At 30.2% G+C, this 24732-nt stretch overlaps 1 protein-coding gene across 4 annotated transcripts in view; it reads left to right on the forward strand.

Moving 5' to 3' along the window:
* Positions 1 to 2469: 2469 nt before the first annotated feature.
* The window catches only part of LOC124366923 (tyrosine-protein kinase receptor TYRO3-like), a 423273-nt gene continuing 401010 nt past the window's right edge, over positions 2470 to 24732 (forward strand). For all 4 annotated transcript variants that reach the window (XM_046823527.1, XM_046823528.1, XM_046823529.1 and 1 more), the window contains exon 1: positions 2470 to 3437. In XM_046823527.1, the coding sequence (XP_046679483.1) occupies positions 3341 to 3437 (97 nt within the window). In that variant the 5' untranslated portion in view covers positions 2470 to 3340. The remainder of the gene's footprint in view (positions 3438 to 24732) is intronic.

Consider the following 24732-nt stretch of genomic DNA (forward strand, 5'->3'; position numbering starts at 1 on the left):
TCCTCTATGTACCTTTGCTCTGGGAAATATTAAGTGCGATCTACATACACGTTCATACATTGGAGATCACAACTTCCCTGTGGGTTTTAAGTGAGCATTCCTGACTAGTCACACACAGCTTGTTACACTATCCTGATAACTATTAGCAGTTACTGTTTTTATATAAACACATATTATTGCTGTACACTTCATATCAAAGGTTATTCAAGTGACAATATTCATTGCAAATTAGTTATTATTTTTTATACTTTTAAGAATATGCTTGTAAACATAATGTTTGCAAATTTACAGGGTATTAATTTTCAGTGTATAGATTGTATGGAGCAAAATGTGGCTATGAATTAAAGCTTTATGAACCTGATGATTTCAATCTTAGCACACTGCTGGTTACTTTAATTTTATTTGCCAAGAGTAATAATTTATAAAATACAATATTATTTGTGTTACTCGTCCGGCGAGATTTCACGAGTATAATCCGATGTCACGTAATTTAAATGTTACATTCCACCTCATGTATGTAATTTAAAATCGAGTTATATGACAGTATCCTGCATGTCTCTCTATAGAATTTGGAAAAGTGTTCAAATAAATTTATACATAGGTTGTTTGGCTTCCTATAATGGTAAATGTTTGAAAAATCATAAATCTTTCGAGTTTTCGAATTTTTACAAAAGAGTGAACACGGATTTATTCTAATCTATTTGTACAAACTGGGATTTTTTTGATCTCTTCGTTTTAATCTGCTTTCAGTAACAATAATAAACGCTACCCAAAATTATAAATAATATATATCCGAGTTCTTGATTACAACACAATTCACGGTTTGTAACAGATTCATTTGTAACTTGCAGCCTTACTTAATAATTAATTTCGGCACAAAGTAGACTTATTCAGGTGAAAGTTGTGTGAAACTCTGTTTTGGACTGAGACATAAAATCTTTTATATAACATAACTTATATAACCACTGCACAAATGAAGTTTAGACCCTAAAACACAACAATATTTCGTTATATTTACCGTGACTATTTAAGCGATGATAAAAAAACCTTTAACTTAACTAACTTAAGTTGAGTCTCTAGATTCTGTGGAAAGAGGAGAAACCAAAATATTCCCTAGAGTCCGTATAAACTCTAATAAAAGTGCAGTTCAAATTTGCTTACCAGTGAAGCGCGCATTGGTTATGAGTAAGGGTGAGCGGCGGTTCAACCCCGGGCTCGTGACAACCCTCGCAGCCTCTTAATCAAGGCAATGGAGTCTCCCCCTCGAGACGGGCGGCGAGCGGAGGCATTTTAGCGAAATCATTACTAAACGGGGCCGGAGACACGCGAATTAAATTTAGGTAGGACCTTGTCATGTAAATTTAATAAGCTATTTATTTCCTCGACATCATGATGCTACTGAAGTAGTGCATTAAAAATATCTTGACTCAATTTAAAATAAGGAAGGAATTCAATGTATAATTTATATACGGAAATGTTTCTTACAAAGTTCAAGTCTAACGAATTTCATTAATATACACAAACTTACCAAAATATTTGACTTTGAATATAGGAAAATAAATAATAAAACAACAAATAAATAATTTTGTTTTCGCTTCAACGTATTGCTTTTACATTTTCAAATTTTTGTTTCCTACTTATTTTACTGTCCCATCTTTATAGAGTCAATATTACATACAAATAAAAATTTTACGTAGAGTGGGTCAAACAAGAAGTATTAATTTAGATGAATATCAAGAAAACTACATAAACTAGACACACAGAGCATAATCGCTTTATGTAAAATTACACATTTTAAATGTATATTTGTTTATATGAATAAGAAAACATATTCACTGCCACTGGTTGTACTCAAACATCATGTAACCGAGAAGGTTCACTGCTGGTGAACGTTGAGTGCTGTTATGCAACAAGAGTTAATGAAATAGAAAGATTTATAGTAGATACATTATCATTTAATGTTTCAGAGTTATAATAAAATAAACACGTTTTATAAATAACACGGGCGTAGTTTTAATCTAATCCTGATTACAAAATCGCTTCTGCAAAAAGTAATGCATATTGCTATAAATTTAAACGCTAAGGGCATTAAACTCAAGAGCCTGCTTTACCTGCAATAATGTCAGGGAAATGGTTTAAAGTAGTTTCGTAATCAGACGGTAGTGTCGGTGAAGTGAAGGGTAGAGTGGGTCGGAAGGGGTGGGTGGTGAGGTCTGGGTTTACAAGCGCAGATATTGATTATCCCCATCCCCTGGTAGGACTCTACATGTACTACAAGGCCGGCTACCGTTACATACTCCAGATAAAATGCCAATATTAAAATGAAATGCGAGATATTTTTCTCGATCAGGTGTCGGGGTGCAGCCAAGGGTGTCTGGGGCAGCGGCGGAACCGCCCGAGCGTTACCGACAAGACCCGAAGTGCATGCGTCAGGGGGCAGTCGCCTGGGCGTTTTCAGTTCAGTGTTGATCGCGAGTGGGGATTTTTCATTGTCGATTTCCATCAATGTGTTTTAAATTACCTTCGTGATTAAATTGCTACAACTGTTCGAGCGAGTGATGTGAACATGCCTGACTACACCGGAAGCGGATATCACAGTGCAGTGATGAGAAGTGCTCCTCTGCAGAAATGCAATGCGGTTAAGTGATTCTCCAAATCAATCCGAGTGATTATATAACCCACATCGATACCCAGGACTACTGAATCAAGACAGTGTGGAAAGCTGCTGAGATGGATAAAATTGTTAAACAAGTGTACTACATCAGCTGTGAAAATTTATTGCCAGATAAAGTTAAATAACAGCCGTAGATATAAACGGAAACAAGACAGGTTTATTTTAGTGCGTGTGTTTAGTGCTAAATTAAAATCAGCACGCCACCTACAAGCTGTACCGATTATATCTCGGAGATAAGGGACTCTTTTACACCCCCCTGCACGGTATTCTCGCTCAAAATACACCAGTGCACTGTTTTAACGCCGTTTTATTTAGTGTAGCCCTAACAATAGAGCCGATTTAATGGCGGGCCGATAAGGATCTCCAGTTTGTTACCTTTACAAAGCCTCAGCCAATAACGGCGATAAAATTGTTGACGTTCCTGCGGGTATTGCCAATAAAATTATGACTGCTCTCGCTTATCGCCCATTGGCTCTCGTATTGGCGCTTATATTTTCCATTATCTTTGCCGTTTCAACGGATATCTGAAAACCATTCTTTACCGCTATTACGACCGCCTGCGAGTGTTGAGTTGTTCTATCGCTGATTGTGCTGGTTTTATTGTATTTGTGATTTATTGCTACGGCGCTACACTTTAACTATTGCGGTTCGTTATATTTTGTGACAATGGTTGCTTCGTATCTGTACTTTCTGTGGCGTTTCGTCGCTGTCTTTGTTGTGATCCATCATTCGTCATCAGTGTTTGGATCTCCTCCACCTACAGGTTAGTTTATTTGGGAATTGTTCTGTTGTGTAAATTTGTTTATATATTAGTCTGTTTTGAATTGTTACAATATTGCTATTGATATCTACGAACATATTTGTCAACATTTATATCTTACTGCATATACATAACTGGGCATCTTTTCCATAGTAATCGTTTTTAAAAACGTTTTACTCAACGACATTTCACAAATTCAATCTTATACATTCAACAAACGTTGTTGTTTATTTTAAAATATTGTGTTGAACTTAATCTCACATTTGAAATTGAAATTGGATTAAACTGTAATTTTATTGGTTTACATAAATATTTTACTCTTCTAATGGGATATATATATATCCCATTAGATATATATATATATATATATATATATATATATATATATATATATATATCTATATATATATATCCATAATCTAAACAATATTCAATAGCGTATATAGATCCCATATTACTTAATAGACAATAATGATTTTTTATTAAGAGGATTAGTTGCTTATCTTTTTATTCCCTAACACATATTATGTACTACTGGCTTTAATATTTTGTGTTTATTCTCCAATCTGTATAAATAGGAGATGGAAAAGTCTCCGAATTTATGTACTTTCTTTTTTCTCTTCCAATATTTTACAAACTTAACTAGATGAGTTTTTAGATAAACGTATAATTATAGGATAGAAAGAAATAGCTTTCGCATTGAATGCATCTTTCTACGCTCTTAATATAATACTATACATTTTGCAAAGACGCCGAGTTTAATTTTTCACTTAGTCTCTTGATATGTAGTAGGCATAACCAAAAGATTATGAAGTAATTTAGTATAAAATTATACCAAGGTTAGTTTTAGCTGTCTAAAACATATTAAATTTGTATCATTTGTAGTTTATTGAAAAGGATTTATCTCCATTTCAATAAAAACCTGTGCTATTAATTCTTCAACGGAAATTTTAGTGTATTACCTCGATGGCCAAATCAGGAAATTGGGTGGAGGTAAATTTCTATGTTTGTATCGAAGTACTATTATAAAATGGTAACCTTCATTAGGGGCATACAAGGATATTATCATGTTTTTTCACAAATAAATCTAAGAGGTAATTATAAGGGTTGACTGGAATGTGTATGTGTTTTTCACTCAAATTATTTACTTCCCTATAAAAAATACAAATTCGTATACTGTTAAAATATGGGTAATATCTTAAGTTAATATGTACGTTTCTTGAGGATATATTGGCTGAGCGTTTAAACAGCCTCAACCAGGCGACACTAAACCCGATTACGTCTGTATGTACTGCGGCGTGTATGATAAATAATAAGTGAGCAACAAGACTTTAAATTTATCAAGAAATTTCATAACTGCATCGCTTTAAAAAAGTTAATTAAAATAGTGTTTTGGGTTACGTTATCAAATTTCAGTTACTTAAGAAATCTGTTCTGGTGAAAGCACATGTAAGTTAGCATGCAATATTTTATTAACTCACTTTCTTTTCTGTATTTTAAGTAAATTTTAATCCAATTTCAGAAGTCATAAAATGTTTAGAATTGGATAAAATGCGATTATATGTCATTTACTGATTTACGTAGTTAACACTCCTAATTTATACATCTACGTGATATGTTACATGTATTTACGTGTTAGTATATTACTGATTTTGTCACAGATAAAAAATTTTTTTCACCATAAAATCAATGCAGTTTTATAATATAAATTCGGTTTGTGAGTTCTTGTGTAAAATATAAAAAAACATGTAAATATTAGATTTTTCACTTTAAAATTTATTAATTGTCTAAAATTATTTACATTTGGTAACTAGCCACTAGGAATTTTTGCTACGCATTTATTAATTTATGAATTTATCAATAACAAGGAATAGTTAAAGCTTCCTACACTGACTCTATGTCCAGCGTGGGTTTAAGTAGTTTCATTACAACTATTAACTTTACAGATATTATACCTTTTTAATTTTTAAGTCACGAAAATATACTTTAGATGCCAATATTACTAAAAAAATTTATAATTACAGTAACTGCGTAAAGTTTAGATATAGTTGTTGGTAAAGGATGAGCAGTAAAAGTTATATCACTCTTCATCATTCAAGATTATTACCATGATCACAATAATGCTCTTAAAGTTAAGTGATAATTATGAAGTAAAAGCTAAATAGTAATAAATTTTTACTCAGAATATAAATTTATATACAGGGAGTTTCCCTGAATGACTGATTCTTCAATGCTTAGAAAAAACCGTTAAATAAAGAAAAACTAAATTTAGCACATAGGCTTATCTAGAGGCCAAAATCTACACTAATGTTTCTCTCCACCCATGGGGTTTCTAAATTTTATAAATGAAACGCATTGCAGCAAAAATATATTTATAATATTTAATAATTAATATAATTTAATACACACATATTAACATATTTAATTGTTAATAGAGTAGGTATGTATGTACTTCATTATACTACCAAATTAATTATATTTACATTTATGGATTAAAAACATTGAGTATGCTTTAAAGTAACACAAAATCTTAAATGTTTTAAAATTAATGTTGAGTATATAGATAATTTGGAAAAGTAAAATTTGTGTTATAGTAAATATATTCTTTTAGCTGTATATTTCGGAAAATATTAAGTATGCAATGTGTGTTTATAGCCCCAAATTTAAATTCTAATCATAAACGAATGAGAAGGTTACAATACCGTTTAGTGACTTTCTCTTATCTCAGAAGTGTTAAAAATATTGTTTAAAAATAATTAACAGTAACCGTCTCGTATTCTTCAATTATTAAATAAACCCATATAGTGTAATATAAGGGTCTATTACAGGCACATCCTATTATAATGTAGGGTGTGCCTGAACGGTCAGTAAATAAGTGGTCGAGTCTTTGATTCGATATTACTTTATAACTTATATGGTGTTATGACATAAAACGATAAATATTTTACTGAATCATAGGGTGTTTTAAGTTTATATTAGTTGGCATGTCAAAATATAAAATAGTCCTTCCATTTTTCCTTTCAAATTAAGGATACAAATAAAAATATTTATCCAATTCGAGCTATTTTGGTAAACTCTGATTTTGTAACGTTGATTAGGTATGTCACACTTCAATTAAAAAAAGATACACAAGCAGTTTCCATCTCAATTTCACCGACAATGTAAAACGTGTTCAGGAAAGGAACAGAATTACATTCCACATACATCTGAGGAAACGGAACAATATGTTTTCAAAAGGAATGTCTCGAGCTGGCGGCAAACGTTCTTTCACGCAAATATCCTTTGTCTGTACAGTAACGTGGAGTCGGCGGCTCCGGGTAAATGTTAAACAAAAGCAGGTGAATGTTGACTTAATATCCTGTGGTGAGGGTAAACCCGTGCAGTTACTCGTCACACGGCGAGGGTCTTGTGTTGTTACCGCTGCTACCTTCTAGGGAGAACACTGTTCTACAATTCCTCAGTGTCCTGGGATGTTCTGGAATAAACAACTTCACGCTCCTTTATTTTCAGCCTCTCTTTGTCAACTCAACAGACTTTGAACGCTTCTGGATTTGTAAATGATGACGTCAACCATTTACATGCAATGTGTTGGGATCAAATTTTTTTGGGACATAATTTATTAATTTTCATATTTAGAGTCTTGTGTCAATTAAAACCATTTTGTGTGGGTTTTTTTGGATCCAATTACATTTTGCAGTTATATTATTGATGTTATAAATGGAATTACTTAAAGTAATTATTCTGACATGAGCTATATTCTAACAATATTAAATGTCAAACGCTTTATAAAAATAGCAGCAAAATTAATGAAATTTCATAAAAAACCTAAGAAAACTAAAGCTAAGTAAAGTCATCACGTAAAATGTTAGTTAAATAGTGTTTTGAAATATGTAGGTTTTTCTAGATCTTTCTCGGTAGGCTATATCCCGTACTCTAGCTCCTTATGTTAAAATAACACTTTTTTTCCTAAATACTAATTTATATAACTTATTATAAACATTTTTTATAGCTTTTGCTATATTCGCCCTTTGATGCAGAACCATTGACCCGTTATTTGTTATATATATATATATATATATATATATATATATATATATATATAGTTTTTCTGTTCAATCTGTTATCGATTGTTATATGAGTCTCACGTTTTGGAAATGTTCTAAACTAGATTTCTAAGGTCTATGAGTAAACCACTGGAATCTAAAAATGGCATGTAAATATTGTAATTATACAAAAATGTACACACTATAAATTAATAAAATGGAAAATAGTTGTTAATTGAAATATACAATTTCCTTGTGCTGTCATAAAAAGAGTTTTCAAACGATGGTTAATTTGCAATTAGCAGGCTGTTTTAAGTTATATTTCAAGACGATAGACTCTAATATGGGATTTTAAACTATTTAAAAGACCAGTGCGGTGTAGGTAGTAAGTATAACAAAAAGAATAGGCCTGGGAATACATCCCAAGGCCATAACAATGTCAATGTAGAATTTCGGTACAATCGCTTGAATTATATACGCCTGAAAGTAAATTAACAGTCAAAGGCACTTTATCAATTCTAATGGTATTAGGATTTTACTATATTAGGAATTAGGATTAGCTACTGTATAATATGTAGGTGGATAAATATATTTACATTAATAAAATAATACTATTTTACGGTAATTCCTTATTTATATTTGATATATAATTTAATACAAACATTTTATTGCTTACAATATGATAAATATGGAGAAAGATAAGCACGAAAGAAACTAAGTTAAAACTACAGTGTTACTGAAACGTAATAAAATATTAACGAAGAAAATATGATCTCGTTGACAAACTAAGATAGAATACAAAGAAACAAGCTATGAAAATGTCGATAGGATAGGTTGGTTAGTTTTAACATCTTAGTCTCACATCCTAGCTTTTGCCGCATTTGGTTATAAGTTTAAAGTACATTCCTTATCTGTAAATGATTGCAAAACCAAATTTACTATTTTTCCAGATGATGGAAGCTATTTTAGATATATTCTTAGTGCAATATCCAAAACCATTGATTTTCTGGTTACTTTAACTTAAAACTTGGCAGTGAATGGGACAGAAGCCAGAATTAAAATGTGTTTGCGTTGTATTTTTAATGTATTTAAAAATACAACGCATTTAGTCAATTCACGCAATTCTTCAAAGCTGCATAGTTCGTGTCATTTTCTAGATGTTTCATGGATGTAAAGACATAAAGTTTTAGAGAAAAGACAGATTTTCACTATCTAAACACAAAAATAAGAAGTTGTCAGCCTACTCAGTAATAGGCATTAATGCTGCTCGGTTAAATTTCACGGTGGACCTGAACCAACGTACAGCTTATTGTTACTATGTTTAAGAGTTCCATATAAGGTTTAAAGTGTACAAACAAAATAGTTTCTTATTGATTTTCTATATGATACATTAATAGATTTTTCATAAAAAAGGTTTCGTAGCAGCATTCAAATTATAAATGATCCTTGGATCAAGTTGATTGCTTTGTTAAACCTTAGGTCAACTTTTGGTCAACATTGCTATGTTGTCTATACACAAGTGCATATTTATGGATAAATAAAATTCTATACTGAATATTGAATGTACTGAATATATATATATGCATATATAATTTAAATGGTGCTATTATTTATTATACAAACTTGTGGGTATGTTATTAGACACTGTTATAAAAGTCCCTAGTTTTAATGCTATACAGACTGTTAATAAAATCTCATCTAGTGTGAGTGGAGGAAATTTATGACACATACATTAATCAATACGTCACACAACAGAAGAAAGATTCAAGAATAATGTATTTTTTTAGTAGTTGATGTCTTTTTCAATGACTACATGATAATTGCCTTACCTCACAGCTACTTCACAACACTTATCGACTTTAATATTAGAAATTCCATGAAATGTGCCTCTAGAACCTCGTCCATCCAATTAGGTGATGCCGTAATTAAATCGTCATAGTCAAATACTTTTTGAGTGTTATTAAGGGTAGATTAAGGTTTGTGGCAAATTGTTTAGCGGCATCTTTTTACTGCGTAGACTATCCCATTTTTCTAGTGCTCAAATTCTCGTGGTTTGCTTTTATGGATGCATATACTTACATATATTGCCTTTGAACTTCCAATTTAAGGGTTTGAAAACAGCACGACACTATTCATCTTCCGTTTCCAGAATAAATCTCTGATAATTGAATTGGTATTGCCAAGGAATCATTCAATGAAGGGAGGTTGTTTCCTTCAAAGTTTTTACATTCCTAGGCCTATACAGCATTGTGACCTAAACTTTAATAAAAAACATGCATATTCTTGCCTCTAATTCACCTAAACATTATGACTAGAATATTCATTCGTTTATCTATTCTACAACACAGAATATCTTTTTTTAATTCAGGTTATTCAATTATGCAATGAAATTATTTACATCTATCCCTTTAATATTAAGAGCAGAAAATTTAGTTAGTAAGTTTATAATAAGACTTAAATATTTTCTAATTGAAAATGAATAATACTCTTTGAGGGATTCCTTTATGTTGAAACAGGATTAACTTAGGTTTAAGGCCTTCTAACTTCAAACTTTGTTTTTAGTCTTTGTATTTTACTAACCATTGCACCGAAATGTGCTATTTTAATTGATAAATTAACATTTTCACTTTCGCCGTACAATATACTTTAACTACCTATTTGTACAAATATATTATACTCATAATTTGATACATTGACATGCTTTATTTCTGTAATAGCTGTTATGATCAATCAAAGTCTAAAACTCTAATTCATTATTGGAATAGATGATCCTTAAGTTTAACTTTCAGCAGACTATTAATGTAAACCATTTCACTTAGTGGGAAATATACCTAGAATAGGAAAATAAGGATTCTTTTCATTATTATACATAAATGGAAATATAATTCTTTAAATCATAAATTATTGTATAACCGTCAGAAGATTGTATCACGGGTACTTTAAATAGGCTTGGTGGTTTTAACCTCCAAGAGGGTCTCTTCAGTCAGTTTCATCTGGTCCAAAGTGATGTTCATGCAAATCTAAGAGTAGATTTTTATACAATAAATTTGATCCTCCAAAATTCTGATGGAATAACGCAAATGTATCCTTAGGTAATTTCCTAATGATGGGATAGAAATCTTCAAGTATCTCCGAGATTACATTTTTCATCGTAAGGAAACCTTGCTTCTGTAACATGGAATATCTCATTGTGCCAAGTAGAAGTGAGAAGCTCCAATAAGAATAAAATGTTACTCATAGAAATGTAATATTTAAATATTTCAGTATACAGTATAGTCTAATGTTTATTTATGATTACCACAGTAGTCAAAATTGGACTTAGAGCTCATATTATGTTTTATTTCAGGGTTTATCTCTAAAAATAAATACATTTTTAAACATTCTTCATCCTAATAATAATTTTAATCAATTACATATCCTTATTAGTGAGGAATACTATGCTTCAGAAAATTTAGACATGTTTTCTGTCGTAAAAAATCAGGATACATCAATATGGTTGTTGTCTCTTGGATTTATAATAAGCTAAACCTAAACAAAAAAGAAGAGTTTGTGATTTTGCTTGATTAACATAATTCTTATTATTAGATTGTACAGTTAAATTTATTTAAACTCATAATCACTGTTCAATTTAAAAACATAGGTTACCTAAATGATGGAAACTAAACTATCAAACTGTTCTTTAATTACTATCAGGTACGTCAATGATTAAAAACGTTTAGGTTAGTCCTATATTTACACATCTATTTAAAGTAATAATCTTTAAACGTAGTACAAGTCCAGTCGGACTCAAACAGACAGTAACAAATATTAATGTTATACATTTGAGCTATTTAATATTTACTACATGAGGTAAAGACCCATGTTCCCTCACTCTGCCAAACAGACCACGAGGCCACCATTCTCTGTAGTGCAGTTAGCTAGATCGTTGGCCATTGAGCAAACGAGAGCTCCTTTGTGTTGCGCCATCAAGTGCTTTCTATTACCTAGTGCAACGTCTCTTTTTCTGTTTCGGATACATTTAGAAATATATCGTTTGAATCAATGCAGTTTTAATTATGTCAGTAAAGGTGATCTATATTTGAAATAAATAGTTGTATAAAATACTTTTTATCGGTTTTAACATACATTTTGTAAATATACATTTAATTCACTAAAAAATGATTAATGTTATGCGTTTAAAGCTATCATAAAAGGTGTTAATTTATATATTTTACGATATCGGATGTACTTATTTGTAAATGGTATTCATAATATATAATATTACATGTAAGTAATATATTAATTTTTTTATTTGAATGTAAGAATACAACTTAAGACAATGCCTTATGACTCTAGATCTTGAAAACATTTTCTTGTAGCTGATTAGATTCAATTTTATTAACGCAAAGAGTGATTTTTTAAATATTTTAATCACTTCTTAGTGTGAAAATGGTAAGACCATTTAATTTTTTCGGAAATTTAGTAATATCTTACTGATTTATTATTTGGTAGTTCAAAAACCAGATAAGGATACAATTTTTAAAATGGTAATTATTATAAAAATTTAATTTAAGTTAAATGTTTTTTTTAGTATAAACTTTAATAATAAAAATAGAAAAATAAGTTAATTGATTAATTGTCGATAAAGTAAGAAATTACTATGCAGTAAATATTAACCAAACATGTTCAGCAAAAGAAAATTATTAAATAATTTTGAAATGTATAACCCTTAGTATTATTTTAATATATATTGAAAGAAGAGAAAAAAATAAACTATATAATACAAAAAACTAATCCTAAAACTAGAATCTTGTTTGAGTTAAAGCGTTTTACAGTCCAACCTGCATAACACTTTATTCCATGGTCTTCTGACAGTTTGTTTTATTTATTATTTTCCATTGAGTTCCCTAATAAACTGTCTACAATTTGAAGAACGGCTTGTGATAAAATCAGTTTTTATTTGCTACCAGACGAAACATAAAAAATTTTATACATGCCTTTTAATACTTAAAAAATATTAAAAAAAACGTAATAAACTAATATTTATATTTAAACGAAATCAGTATAAAATTATTTCTATAATAATGGCAGTAGTCTCTAGTTAGTATTCATTTAAAAGACTCCTACAAATGCTAAACTGATTGTCAATAAAAAGTTCCTTTGGCGCTACGTAATTAATAGCTTACTGTATATATGTTGTTACAGTAAACTAAGGTTACATTACCACAGCCTATAACATAAGTCAAAGAGATTTTTTATAAAAAGAGTCAACAAAACTCTCAGTGATAATCGAGCAGACAATGAAAATAAGACTGAAAAATTAAAATACGAACTAAACGTCATCGTAATGAAACACAGTAATGATACACAATATATTAAACGAAATGTTGTCTCTGCCCGACAAGATGGGAATAGAAGTGACAGTTACTGATTTGCTATAATTTGGACTATTATTAAAGAACATTTATATCAAGGTCCCCATTACACAATATGTTTGTTTTTATCCGTGCTGGTTTTACATTGTACGTTTCTACCATCCTTTACGGGAATGTAGTTTAGACTGTATATGTGCGTCAGTACATTCAATGCATGATAAATACTCCTCAAAGCATAATAGATAACAGCATTCATGACAGATCTAGCTTTCAATATTAACATTATTAGTAAATAATATTTATTAGGGTTACATGCACCATTAATTGTCTTATTAAATAAAGAAAAACACATGGTTAAACCCTCAAAACATTGTTTCAATATTTATAAATATATAGGTATTAAACTACTAAGGAAAAAATCTAATGAATAAATAAGCAATGAAGAAATACTCCATATTTTATTTCTGGTTAGAAATTCCGAAAACGTAATTAAACGTATCACAATTTTTTTAGGTTTATATTGAAAGGAAATTTTGTCCCATATATATTGTACTTTTCATATTTCCCGAATGTGAGTGTTACTTTGTGTGATAACTGACCAGCAGTGTTCACACGTGCATGAACAATAAACACGTGACTTCCAATTTCCACGGGGAAAACTTACACGAGCATGAAACTGAACAGAACGGTCTATCTGATGCAAATGCCTTTGAAGTGGTAACAGGGTTTTATATTGTACTCCGTTTGTTCTCATCTTCTGCGGTTTTTGTCTTCCAGCTTCATTCAGCATCCGAAAAATAATCTACCGGTTTAACTTTGAAATATAAGTTATCAGATATAATTTATCATAAACTGTGTTACGTCATATTGATGCATTTTTATTTTATACTTTTTAAAACACCAGTCATTGTTTGAGTTTGATGTATATAGATAGCTCTTAACTTAAATTATTAAAAATACTATTATCTTAAACAAAATTATATATAATATTCCTCTCGCTTTGAGAAGTTGATACGTAGTACTCTAGTCAATTAAAGTGAAATTTTCTGATCTCACCTTCTGAAACTATTGTGATTATTATGGCCCAAAATAATACTCTTCCCCCACCCTCCTTATTTAAAAAAGTTTTTGTTCAAAGCATTACACCAACAATGACGTGAATAAGGGCAATTAACTCAAAAATTACTAATAATGTGTTGTTTTACTACTACAATATTATTTCTATGTAAACTTTCTAGTAACCTAATACTTTTTAAATGAAAGCACACAGTAGCCATATACGGGTCGAAACAATTTAATGTAACCCCTTGGTTTATAGCAACAAGAACTTCTGCATAGGTAAGGAAGACAACAACTGTTCAAAATTATTGTTTACCGAGAGCTCGATCTCTGTGTTTTCTGTTCCCAAGGAAAAATATGTTTTAGCCAAAAGCATGAATTGTAACCAGCCCAAGACCAAAGGTTTCTAAGAAGAAATATTTTATTTACGAACGATTGATATCTCTTCATTTATATTTAACTGATATATAATAAATTTAAAATTATTCCTTCTAAGAATGTTTTATATATTCAAGGTTATAGAAACTTTAAACCCTACATAAACGTGTTCAAAGTTTACCCCTTCCTCCTTTTGTAGGTAGAGTAAGCCTTCCTACAACTATTAAGCATTTTAAACTACCATGCACCTACACATAGTAAAAATTTACAATTCATAAGCATTACCTACGGTAACCTAGTACCACATATTAAATTCGCATGGGAAAAATAAGTTAAAATTGATTGAGAAAGTTTAGAACTATGAATGACAACAAATAGTTACATAATAATGTAGATTTGTACCGATTCTTCAATAGTACTGTGTGATATATTAATTTTTCTAACTATAACATCGAACTGAATTAAGTTCTATGTAATTTGTTCAAACAGACAATAATCACTAGTTCATAGGAATACATGTTATTGCTAGAATATTAATTTTTTTAGAAGACACAACTTTAGGGAATCTAAAGTAACTTTTAGATATATGTTTCTTTTAATAACATATAACATTTATTAGAATCAAAAAATTTAAAACTAGAATACATGAATAAATAGCTTAGTTAATCTATTCAAATAAAAAATCCAAATATTAAAATCCGTTTAATTTTGATCAGATAATCTTACATACAATTGCATAAATACGATTAAATATATTTTATTTATTTGGTTTTTTATTAAAACTATTCATTTTATTATAAGTCATAATCTAACGTTCACTGCAACTAGCACACATTGAAATGATATACTAATAATGTATTTGTAGTTAAAAGATATGTAGAAAATGTAAATACGGATTGAGTTATAAATACTAAATATCCAATTTCATATTAACACCATCAATTTTCTGAATCTCCTACACAATTGAAAAGTGGCGGGAGCGCATTTATTCCCTCATTGTTATTGCCGTGACTAATTACTACTGGGATTAAAACCACAAAACATTTTAACTCATTTTACGACAAAACGGGCCATGGGAGTTACAGTGCATTGATTAATCTATATACTGTAGACATTTACGAGTAATATTTAGCTATCTGTAGGCCCAAGTGATTTAAATTGCAAAATTTAAATTTTGTACAGTCCTAACCATAAGGCATGTATTGAGTTCTGACTAAATTTTTGGCATAATTGAATTGCTTTATTTAAGTTTATTTGGTTTAAATTAAAAATTATTTGGCCTGAAATGTTGTTTGTATTTAACAGATTATTTTCACAACATTATAAAATTGATAATATTATAAGGCAACGAAAGTTCCGTTCCTTTTATTGGAATGTCTGTTAAGATCTCAACTATCAACTTTCAATAAGTGTCAATCGTTCGTTATAACCGAATTTGTTCGTTATATATGCAATGTAATAGCCTCATATTACGAATGTGCTGTGATATAACTAGCAATTATCAGTGGTTTCCCACACAATCTCGTTGATTTTTTATCGTATTAGCACTTCCGGTCGAATCTAATTCTATTTCCGACCCCGTTATTGAGTTTGGCTTGCTGCCACGATCAGGAAATTCTATAAAGTGCATATGTTTATAGCGGTTTAATTTTACTCTAGTTTAAGTACCTTTGTATTAAAGGTGATAGAAATGATATATATATATATATATATATATATATATATATATATATATATATATATATATATATATATATATATATATATGTGTGTGTGTGTGTTTGTATATTTATATATACATAAATAATGTGTATACATACAAATTTCCTGTCTGAGTTTTAGTTGTCATTCTCCTCCAAAAAGTATTAACCGATTGTGATTCAATTTATATGTACATTTGGTAGATTTGAGAATATATTGCTATCCAATTTTCATATTCTTAAGTGATATGGGTGTTTTAAAATTTAATTTAGAAGATAACGGTTTTCTAAGTGCCTGCACGTTGCAAACTACAATTACGACATGGTTACGTATAATAAATAGTCAAAAACTAATTGAAGGCGCTCTGTTGTGATTTATATTTTTCTTGAAAAGAAATTTCTGTTTGAACATAAAATGTTTAATGTTAGACCACTTTATAAAATCACGTAAGTCAAGAATGAGTATTTTTATAAATTGGTTGTGGTTTGCAGGACACCTCAGCATAACAAAAATTTTAATTATTTCATAATTCAATCAGCGGTATGGCCATCATTTGGTAATTGTCAGTATTTATTAAAGGCTATTTTAATAATTGTGTGTTCGTAAAATTAACTTGATTATTTTGTATCTTACGTATTAGAACTGTCGAAAATTATGATTTAATTTTGTTACATTTACTCAAAACTGCATCTGCAAATCCATATCCTAATAATATTTTAAATGAGAAAGTACTGTCTGAAGGAGCAACATCACCAGATAGAAATGTAGGCGTCTACGAATCGAATATTAAGATACAACATAATATATATGCAAACACAGGTCAGTGAATCCTACTTTTGCCAAAGCACAACTAAGCTGAATATTTAAATTTATAATAGAAGTTTGGTACAATGACCCTAGTGAAGCCTGTTATTAGGAGAATATTTGTGGTGTACTCCTATCATTTCTTTAATATCCTCATTTAACCTTAACGACACATAATAACATACACATGTTAATATGATTCATTATTTTACAGTGTGTAAAAGAATAAACCATTTGCACATATCCCGCTAATATTTAAATTACTAATTTAATAATTGTATTATTAACTGTATCACTTAATACAATACGTAATTTGTAATTAGTTCTAAAGTCGTAAAAATATTAGTATTCTAAACGAAAGAACAAAAAGCTTCCATGTTAAATCAACTTATTGAGTATTCAGGTCAACTGTCATATCCGTTTTGTACAATAAAATATTTAAATGAAGCTAAAAATCTGGTGACACTATGTACTTAGTAACAGAGAATTTACCTTATTACGTACTATCACTATTCTGAATTCAAAGTCTGAATTCTGCTGGCTAATTCAATAATAACCTACTTTTTTCATTTTAATGATAAAGAGGAAGACTAGCTGAAATACATCCTTATATTTACTGCATTATAATAATGAAAATAATTCTAAATGCTCATTCTTTAATTGCGATGTAGCCTAAAATACGCAATCATTGACAAATTTACATTTGGAAGATTTAAAACTGTTTACTAATGTTATTTTACTAGCCTTAGATGTCTCTTTAATCTTCTGTGTAGTACGAAAACATGCCAGGGAAGCTTGTATACATATTAAAAAGGTAACATATATATATATATATATATATATATATATAATGATAAAGTACATAATTTAATACCGCAAAACCAATCTATTAAATGTTATGTCACTGATAGGAACTTCTATGTTTTGACAATGTTTGACACATCTGTGTGAACATTGTTATCAACGTTAAATAATCGAAGTGATTGGCAATGTTTCTCTACACTACTATCCTTGGCGAGGCTTCGGATCCTTTTTGAGAAAAGGTTCCTAAACCTTTAATATTAAAACAATTAAATGGATTAATCATTTCAACTAAGTCTGAGATAAATGTCCTATGGGAAAAAGTATTGACCAGGGATACTTTATACCGGTTTAGAAGGCAAGGGGGCTGAGCACGGAAATAAATACCTTATTAAGGACTTGACTCAACTTGCATAGAATCACCTTACAGTTGAATGTATTTTAATCAAATAAATTCGACATAAAAGATGTATATGATAAATGTAACCAATACATCGTTATTAAAAGATCTTTCATGTTAGAATGTGGATTCCTAGAATAGAATACATAGTATATACAATAGCATGTTTTAGTAAGAAGGACGTTTTCCCCAATACTTACAAGAATTCACGATGGTTAAATTCATAACCTAGGACAGCATAAGTGGATTTTGCAAAAATGAGGAGGAGCCCAACGTTCAAAGCCATTTTACGCACAATTCTTGTAACAAAAGTTTTATGTACAATTACTGTAACACCTAGTAACTTGAACATTGTTAGTCAAAATTGACTTAAATATTTTATCTAACATATAGAAAAAATAACTAAGTCGTATATAAGGTAACGCTGGTTGTCCCCAAACGAAACAAGTTAATACATAAGTATTACACATATCTTTCAGTGGGATATATATTAATATAAGTTTATAAGGAAGTTTTACACTACAAATATCATCCGGAATGTGTTTTTCAGCGCCTTCTGAACTCTACGACCAAATTTATTATGGGTATCATCACTCTTTAAACCTGCTGCTCGACATTAGCCACAATAGATTATAAGTTTTATATAATATATGTCAAAACATCATGGATTTACACCTCTGTTTCAGACAAAAGGTTGGATGTTAGATATCAAAATATTCGTGTAAATAATATAATTTTCAATGTTTGTTGACGGAAAATATTGTAACAAAAATCAATATGATTTATGTATAAAATTTTTCATACCACCTAAATTACATCTGTCGAAAGCAAACAGAGAAGATTTTCTCTGAATGGAAGTTCTTAGCAAAACTTTACTAGCAAATGAACAGTAGGATTCAGAGAGTCAGAGGTTCCAGATGGGAGGACTGCCAAAAGCCGGTAACTGATAGCGGTTTACTCATAGAAGTGTTTGAGAGCTGCCAAAGGTCATGAATTACCTGAAGCTGCAAGCTACCAGTGGGCAAGATTTCTCAGAGGCTGAGGCTAGCTAGGATTCGGGCCTGTTAGAGGTCCAGATGTCCTGGATGCCGAGAGCCGGAACGTCCAAAGAGCTTGGAGGTTCTAAACTCTAGTGCCTATCTTGGAGTCGTAGAGGTTCAAGAGGACAACATCTCTTACAGTCTGAGAACTCCCAAAAAATTAAGAGCTCCAGAGTAAGTGGAATCTCTCAGAATATGAAAGTTTGTAGTATTTTAGTGTTAGTTTAAAGCACATTCTTCTTATTTTTGGACATATGTGATTTACATGCTTTGAGCTATTTAGTGTCAGTCAGAAGAACTGATATAGAAATGTATCTAAATTTTGTGGCCTGTAAACTAAACGGTATATTTGTAGTCATATTTGCCTTGTTATAAAAATAACCTTTTAACATAAATTTCGAACTAATTAAAATTTCATGTCATTTAAAAATCCACTAATATGTCACATTACGTTAAAAGCAACTGAAATTAAACGTCTCTGATAAAAAAAGGTCTTCGACAACTATTTTGGCTCAAACAACAAGTTATAAAAAAAATATTCTATTTTTTCTATGGTAAAAGTATAGGATTCAGTCAATGTAAATAAACTAAAACTTGTGATACATACATGAATGAATACACAAATATTTATCCATTCATATCGGAATTTGTAGGCTTCCAAGAAATTGATAGAATATATTAATAAAACAAATATTACGTCCTGATCTGTAGAAAATTATGATTGGTTATCAAATTAAATTGCGTCATATCAGTTGTCTTATAATTTTACAACATGTGTCTTTAATAATTTAACTAACAAAATTATATACTTTAATGTGTATTAGGTTTTTATGTATTTGTATCAGTTTCAGTTCAACTACAAAGAAAGTAACGGCGCAGAAAGATATATAAACCAGTCATAGAATACGCCATTGGAGTATTACAATGAACAAAACATGAATACATTTGAATGTATATTTTTGCAGTATACAAATGAGTAACCACAGGGAATGTGTTTTTTTACTGTGTTGTTTTAGTTAGGTGCAATAATATTTTTAAGATTATTAGCATAAAAATTATTTAACAAGACATTGTATTTTGTTATTTACTCATCTCTCTTAAATAATTTAAAAGAATTTCTTAGTTTACATAAGTTTGATTAGTATCTAGAACTCTAGGCAGTAATTGTATGTGGCTTTATATAACAAAATTCAAGTAATGAATTGTTGATTTACTCGTATATTAAAAATAAGATTAAATAATATCACACTATCTGCATACGTACAAGAGTTGAGCCAGAAACATTGTTAGTTGTTTTCTTTTTTCTACGAAAAATTGTTGGTTGTAACCATCGTTGTGCATTTTTGTAAACGAATACTTTTTCTTGTAGGTAAAAGATTTATGTTAGATAGTAAATTTTAAACCCAACCTGATGCGTGGCAGCTTAAGTAAAATATGTCTTACTCAATAAACTCATTCATGGGGTCTATAAGGGAAATTTAACCTAGTTTTTCATGTTTTTTTTAAGTGATATACGATTGTTTTATTTATGAGAAACCATATACGAATGTAACACTAGTCTCAAACAGTGAAGTAGCTGTAAATCGTTTTAAATTATATAGCTACGTATTCAAATTTCATTGCTTTAATATACGGCAATGATTGGAAACGATGAACATTTAAAGACACTTACTCCAAAGGCGACCCGTTGCATTAATACCATACTACTACTACTCATTTGTAATTAAATAACCTATATATCAGTATTTTCAGTTTAAGTTAAGACAAAACATGTTCATTAAGACACTATAATCTTGTTTTTTTTTTTTAGAAATAAAATACGTTTTAATGAGAGTATTGCTTGTAAGCCCTGGACAGACTAAAACATTCAGTAGCTTTAGTAACATGTATGTAAGAAATGTGTTGAAAAATATCGGCACTTTATAAAAGACATTTAAACGATGGATTTATTGAAAAGTAAAAATATTTTATTTATATCCTAAGATCCTACCATATAATAAGGTCAATTCAGGTGAGGATCCATGTTTTGGATATCAGTAATAAAATAATCTTTGGAACAAATGTCTGTAAAAGGCATTTTAATTTTTCTTTTTAAGTTACACTTACTAAGCTGCCATGGATCCGGGATGACATATCCTATAAAAATTTTATCATAGTTATAGATAACCACGTAATATAGTTCCAATATGGAGAATATCCAAGCCTTAGTAACCTGAATGATTAGAGGTGTTTGGATTATTGTGGTTTCAGAAGAATGTTAGGCATGGTAATAGTTTCAGAGACCTCTTCTCAACAATCTAGTTGAAGCCCTAAGTTTGCGAAGTCAATGTTATAGTGCTATTAGAGTCATGTGAATTCAATATCAAATTTAAATCTTACAAGCCTACTGAATTTGTTACACAATATTTTTATCGCTAACTTGGTTTAAAGCAGTTTATTGTTAGTTATGTATTAACGACAAAGCTTATTTAAAGACAATGATTCGTGTATTTTAATCTTGTGTTCCGTTTTCTTTGCTAGATTTAGACAAGGTTCCCCTCCCAAAATCCTTCCATATACTATAAGCTATGTCCGATCTAGGAGTATAGTAAAACTTTAGTTAATGTCTCATTCTAGTAATTACATTTTATGAGAGTTATAAAAGGTTGGAAAATATACTACAGCATTTTGAAGATCTCCTAAATTTATCCATCTACCTGAAACTGCCTCAAAGTGTATAAAAACCAAGCAATCAAGTACACGAGAAAACATTTGGGAGAAATTCTATGAACATGATAAAATAATTTTGTCTTTTTATCAAGGGAAAGATCTCTCAAAGGAACAAAATATCTGTATTAGAGGAAATAAAGAATGTGCTATGATTTACAATACTAGCACTGTTTATTTAGTAATTATCTAACGCTAAGTTTATAGGTTTACAGTAGTGTGCAAAAAATTTGCAGTGTGAGTTAAAAGTATGGATACAATCTGTTTAGTTTTTTAAAGATACAAATGGCGGGGTGGAACTCGAAACACCTTTTCTAGGAAATATAAGTAATCTTGTTAGTCACTACAAGAACTTAACCGATTTCTTAAAAATAATAATTTGTGGGAGCGGCTCAAAATCTTTAAATGTAAAGTCTCATTAAGGGACACGTCATTTAAACGGTCTTTGTGAAAGAAGATGAATACAGGAAACTAGAGTTTCTATGTCAACCTAGAACCAAATGGCAGATTATTGAAATTAATTCAGGCAAAACATGAACATCGTCATTCAGAAGGTTAATTAATTTAAATATGCAACTACTTTCCTTACAAACTCATACCTATTTCACAGTTACTACCTACTGCATGGCAGGCCTTACTTTCCAGTTTTGTGGTAGTCCAGTATCATGTTCACTTTCTGGTTATAACTAGCAAAGATGTGCCATTTTTTGTGATACTTTACGTAGAAATTAAGTGTTTAAGTTAACACGAGCGTATTATGGTCCTTATTGTTCCAAAATTTTCAGGAAGCTGGCAGTGTTAATGCGTATGTTTAAGACAATGGATATAAAGCGTACAAAATAAATTTAGTTTGTGAGCTAAGAGAGGATAATTTTGATCTCACGTAGAATTTAGTGAAATAATGATGCGGAATATTGATAGTAATACAATTACATTAAACAACATTGCTTTCACATGTGAACAGTCACAATGCTCATTATCGGGTTGATGATAAGCCTTATTAGATGAGAGATCAATGTACCCAGTATCTTGAAAAATTAAAAGTTTGGCTTGGCATTGTCGGGGCCTAGATTGTTGGGCCCTCATTTAAGAGGTCAAGATCAAGTAAAATATAAATTGTAATTGGAGCTTTCTAAATCAACCCAGTACCAAATAACAGGTTATTGAGATGAAATATGTTAAAAGCGTGGATAGATCCTGCTCAAACTCTAATGGTATAAGATAAATAAGTGAATTTTAATACGCCCATGTACGAAATAAAAAAATCCAACCATTTTCACAGAATGGACATGCTTGGAGGCAGTTGCATATTTAAATGTAAAGTTACAGAAGCACTAGTGATTAAAGTTACGTTAAGGAAGAAAACTGCTGCTACATACTAACTTGTGCTTTCCATATCAGTTTTTCAAGCTGCTGTCACAAGAAAAAATTACACTTCGAAGTTAGTGAAAGAAACTTGAAACGACACGATGTATGGATTAATGTGGAATTTTTGAATTTCCTCTACTATTTTGTCCCTAAGGTTGTTTTTATGGAAGCCAAACAAAGTAGTCAAGTGGACTATTTTCATCTGGCGATCTTGAAAACCACTCGATACTTCCTCTTCTGTCTATCCAGCGATTTAGAAAAACATTTTTAATTGTAGCGGACATGCAGGCCATTATTTGAAGGTGCTCCATGCTGCTAGAACCAAGTTTCATTACAATATGTTGCATCTTGGTTAGCTGAATGAACCTGATCTTGTAACATATTTCCTAATATAACTCGGAATTAAGGCTTTCATCAATAAAAAAGAACCAAATAGGAAATAAATTTAGCAATTAATTTATAAAAATATAAGTACATCCAGTAATCTTTCATTTACATTCTGTAAACATTTAAAGTATTCTTTGAATTTACCTGTATTTCTAGTGACCTGATTATGAGATTAATCAAAATTCCCGCTTCAAGTTCTCCCTGGAAAAAAACACGTCAAATTCAGTTATTACTGTATTAAAACTGGCATCTTTAAAGACTTTGGACAAAATAAACTTAGTAAATTTAAAATTACATGTTTGTTTTGAATTTGAAATAAATTATAAACGACTTCACTAAAACACGGAAATTCATTTTGTAACATTGGCCTTTCCAGATATTTCAAATAAAGTAATATGTCACGCCAATTTGATGTTACAGCAGATTTTCCACTCACGCTGCGTAAATCCTGTCCCGTTGTCTGCTCTGAACTGATATCTCACTGCCAATGTTAATTTCCGCCTTCACAACAGCTCTGGTAATTGGTTATCGAACGTGTAGCAGCTGCTGAAGCAAATCGTATCGACTAAGCGAGCAGATTAAAAGTAACTGTGCATTTATTTGTGATATGGAGGCAGGTAAATCGCCTTATTTAGATACATATAAAATAATACTGACCCTTCACAATTCAGACTCGATTCTGTGCGTGCACTTACCTGTCTACTTCACCACTTGAAATGTAATATTTTAAAAATACGAATGTAATCAGTTATTCATAAATTTTCAAATGATTATTTTTTCTTTTTATGACATATTTGAAATAGCGTTTTTAAGAATTTGGCACATTTAAGAGCGGGAATATATAATAAGGTTCGTTTATAGTAGAAATAAAAATATAAAGATTTTTTATAATTTTCATACCACTAGGAGATGTATTCAATGATAACTATTAAAGGATCAAAACTCAAAATAACTGGACTTTAGCTTTTATATACTAGATTTACTAAAATATTACTTTATCAATCTTAAAAGAGACCATGTCATCGCTTATGTGACTACACTGTATGAACAATTATTAAATATTATAGAACAAGAGTTTTGGAGATTAGTGACACAAAGCATTTTATACTGGACATATCTCTTAAGGAAATTCTGCTTGAAAAATTTTACAGGAAAAATATTGATTTTGAAAAGGAACTACACGAAATACCATTTTATATCTGGAAATCTCTATTAGGTTTCATCCATAGTGATTTAAAATAATTAAATTATTATTGT

The sequence above is a fragment of the Homalodisca vitripennis genome, chromosome 7 (assembly GCF_021130785.1).
Source record: "Homalodisca vitripennis isolate AUS2020 chromosome 7, UT_GWSS_2.1, whole genome shotgun sequence".
NCBI classification, from domain to species: Eukaryota; Metazoa; Arthropoda; class Insecta; order Hemiptera; family Cicadellidae; genus Homalodisca; species Homalodisca vitripennis.